At 31.0% G+C, this 3961-nt stretch overlaps 1 protein-coding gene across 1 annotated transcript; it reads right to left on the reverse strand.

Moving 5' to 3' along the window:
- Positions 1-979: 979 nt before the first annotated feature.
- LOC116117463 lies at positions 980-2160 on the reverse strand. The gene is made up of 2 exons (XM_031403487.1): positions 1827-2160; positions 980-1327 (listed from the first exon to the last, which is right to left on the reverse strand). The coding sequence occupies exons 1-2, from the start codon at positions 2061-2063 to the stop codon at positions 980-982; spliced, it is 585 nt and encodes a 194-aa protein (XP_031259347.1). The 5' UTR covers positions 2064-2160.
- Between the last annotated feature and the right edge of the window lie 1801 nt (positions 2161-3961).

The following is a 3961-nucleotide window of genomic DNA, read 5'->3' on the forward strand; positions in this document are numbered from 1 at the left end:
ATAATCTAGGGGATTTTTATTTCATTCTATTTGAACTACGTATCACAAATATGCTTTTTCACCATTAAAAATACGTTGTTACGTGGGTGAAGTGAGAGATGGCGAACTGAATTTGTCATCTCAGTCGTCAGAATTTTAGTTTTATATAATAAAAGCTCAAATGTGGCAGCCTGCAAATGGATTAAAAACCGGCGAACACGACTCTCAAAGCTCACAGATCCCAGTGTATGATTTATTTGAACTTGTGACTTGTTGCTAATTCAGGTGCTCAGAGCTTCTTCTTCTTCCTCCACTTGACAAGCCCACTCCACTCATATTACCTGCAAATTTTACTTTGGAAACTGAACATATCTTTCTCACATTCCCATCTCACTACTGATTTTGCACATCCATCATTTTCACTCATGCATATCTTCAGATTTTTCATTTTTCTTTAAAAAAATATATACATATATTTGGATTACATTATAAAATTTTGATTAAAATGTTATCTTTCAATTTAGTTCGCATATGATTGATATATTTTTATTTTAATAAAAAATGAAGATTTTCATATTTAAGAATTTTCAATGTATAAAATTCGAAACTAATCATTAACTATCTGTACCAAAATTTGGAAAGTTCTGAATGAAAATTTGGCTAGGCTAGGGCCATTATCAAAATTGTAGTGAAAATGGTTGACAAAGATATAAAATATATGCTTGAGCCAGCTAACATTTTCTCATCCATTCCATGTACTATTTTTAAGAGTTATTTAACTACGTTGAACTGAAATTTGTCTAGAATAACTTTTTAGCTCCTCAAAATTCTCTCACGTACCAAAGGTAATAAATGCAAATGAGTAGTAAATAAACTACACGCAAAGCAAGTTGCATAGATATTATATTTACCATATTTTCAATACAATATCAAAACTTAATATAGTTATAATTAAAAAAGGTTTTATAATTAAAAAGCCTCTAGATATTACATTTAATGATCAATTCAAGAGGCTTAAGGTGTTAAGGGACTTATTATTAGCAGCCGGGGGTTTTGCCGTTTGGGTTTGTAAAGTGGGGAGAGAGTGAACATACTTGCAATTAGGGCAAGAAGGAGAGGCTTTTGATAGAATTACAAGAAGATGACAATTTAAACAAGCCAATGCCACCATGTTGCTACTTGATGAGGAATTGTTCTTGCTTGAATCATTTGATTTACTGCTTCCCCCTGCACAATTTGAATCGACTGTTGACATGTTCAATTCTAGGTCTAGTTTCTGATTGTTGTTCTCCGGCCAATCCCAGATCTTTCTCAATGTTTTTCTGTTCAGATAATACATTCTTCCTGACTGCAACACCACATCCAATATCTCAAATCATTAATTAAGCTTTTTAGAGAATTAATATGTGATAAATGGTCATAGGTGTGGAGTAAGAAAAAAAATTGGGAGGCCGAAATGTAATATTCAACGAAAGAAGGGGTTTACAGTATAAAAAATGAATTTAAAAAAGTTGCACTAATGGACGTTAAAGTATCAGGTTCAGTGGATAGAGTAGCCAAAATACTAAAAAGTGAATCTGTCGAGGTAAAAATATTATATTAGCATATAATTTTTTTCTAAAAAAATTTGTAAGACCAATGGGTGGCTACGACTATCCGGACCAACAAATAGCTCCGCCACTGGATGATCGATGTGCGTAACTCTAAATCATTATCTAACGTGAAAATTTTGATATAAACTTAAGATATTTAACATTATTGTATGAAGAAATTAATATTGACATAAAATTTTTTGATGAAGATTTGATTTCATAGAGGCAAGTTTGAGAGAAAGAGAGAGAGATTACTTCAAGGTCAAGGCATTGCTCCCAATCCAAAGGAAGACGATCTTTAAGTTGAAGATCAACACTTGGTTGAATAGCAGCTGCAGCCGGTCCAGACTTGAATAATATTTGATCTGAAAAAAGCTTCCTCTTCCTAGAAGGGTTGTTTTCTGATTGTGACAAGGAACCATTGGCGCCACTACTTTTATCAACAACACAAAGTGTTGGAGCCAAAGAGAGCTCTGTCAATTCCATTACCATCAAAAACCCTACTTTTCTTTTCTTAATTTCTCTGTGTATCGATCGCTCAACGTAAAAACAATGGAGAAAGAAGAGAACCCAATTGAGGGAACAAACAGAAAGTATGGTGTCTATAGAACATTTATATTTCTACTCAATCCCTTTGATTATATTATATTGCAGGAGTCATGCAGGAGGGCTTGTCTACTTAAGAGGGTTCTTAAATTGGCTTCATCAAACCCCATTAAAAGAAGGGCAGGTTATGCATTAAAGGTGGCAAGTAGATATCGCTTTAATGCATGCCCCCAACACCAAATCCTCTTCTGTCAAAACAACCTTTAAATACATAACCTACAATCCAACTTCATGCCAATTTCTATTAATTTCATCTTCTTCACAATTTTAAGAATTTCTCTTCTACTTATGTGACAAATTAATTGCAATATTTTCTATAGTTTCACCATTTCATGATGGATATAATTAATAGTGTTGATTTCACCGACAAACTGATGAATTTTATAAATGTTTTTTATGTTTATAAGATTTATGTTATACGTTTACAGGTTCTTTTCTTCAAGCTTATGTTGATGGTTACTGTCTTCTCACTTACGAAACTTTACTCCTGAAGTAAAGATTTCCATGGAATGTTATTTATTAATTCGATGAAATATTAAAATTAATATGATACCTAAGAAAAATAAACATTTGATTATGTAGATCAGTCTTATCAATTCAACAAAATGCTTACTAGAGATATTAAATTATAACTGCAAAGTTTAAGCCATTTAATTATAACTTATAGAAAAGAGGGAAAAGGCTGAATTTAATCTTGCATATATAAACAAATTTAAATCTTCAATCTAATTAGATATGGTGATTATAATTAAACTACATAGAATAGTATTAATTGTCGTGAAGATATTTTAGAAAGACATTAATCTGAGTAAAACTGATGACTGCATTTCATATACCTTAAATAAGTTAATGCCACAAATTGAGTTAACTTAAAGTTGATAATTTATGACAAAGTTAGAAGCCAACTTTAATTTTTCACTTCTCTAAATATGGTAAGGATGAATGCAAAATGGTAAGTAAAAAAGATGTCAGAATTTGTTAATCAATGACATCCTTCAGGTCATGAAGATGAAGCTAGCTACTTAATAACAAGTTTCTGCTAAAAAGTATGGTACAATTCAACTTTAATTAATTGAGTTAACGTGTAAAATTGTTAGTTTTTGCTGTTCTAGTACTTTTTTTATTCTTATTTTTTTTTTTTTAATCAAGGTGTCCAAACCAACTTACACATACATTGAATAATCATCAGAGGAAACAAGCACAACAATCTATTACTACGGTTCCTCACTTAAATCACGAATGTTCAGATAAAGAATCGAACCTGAGACCGTGCGTATGTCCACACTATCTCTAATTTGCCTTAACGATCTGCGTTACTCATATATGGATGTTCTAGTACCTTGATAAGACTAAATTACTTTTATTTCAATACAATTGCTTAGGTAAGTTAATATTGGTAGGCACCGTATTTTCTGAACATTCATATCTATATCTCTCTATATTTTGTAACCTAATTTAATTGTATAAGAATAAGATATTTTAGATGGTATCCTGCCAATTAATTACCTTAGCTCGTATTAGACTAATATAATTTTGAATTCCCAACTATTAATTTAAGCTTTTAAATAAGATGATAACTTAAACAATAACATTACATGGCACAAAAATTTCCAAGGATCATAAGACTTCACTAATCATATCCAAGCTACATCATAAGAGTTTTAGATGAAGGATTTTAATTATTTATATAATTTTGTAATCTCTTTAATATGACATCAGTAAACAGTAATAAAATCCTTGCTCCCTTCTTTTTTCTTGTTCTATATATAACATCTTCATGTATG

The sequence above is a fragment of the Pistacia vera genome, unplaced genomic scaffold, assembly GCF_008641045.1.
Source record: "Pistacia vera cultivar Batoury unplaced genomic scaffold, PisVer_v2 Contig810, whole genome shotgun sequence".
Taxonomy (NCBI): domain Eukaryota; kingdom Viridiplantae; phylum Streptophyta; class Magnoliopsida; order Sapindales; family Anacardiaceae; genus Pistacia; species Pistacia vera.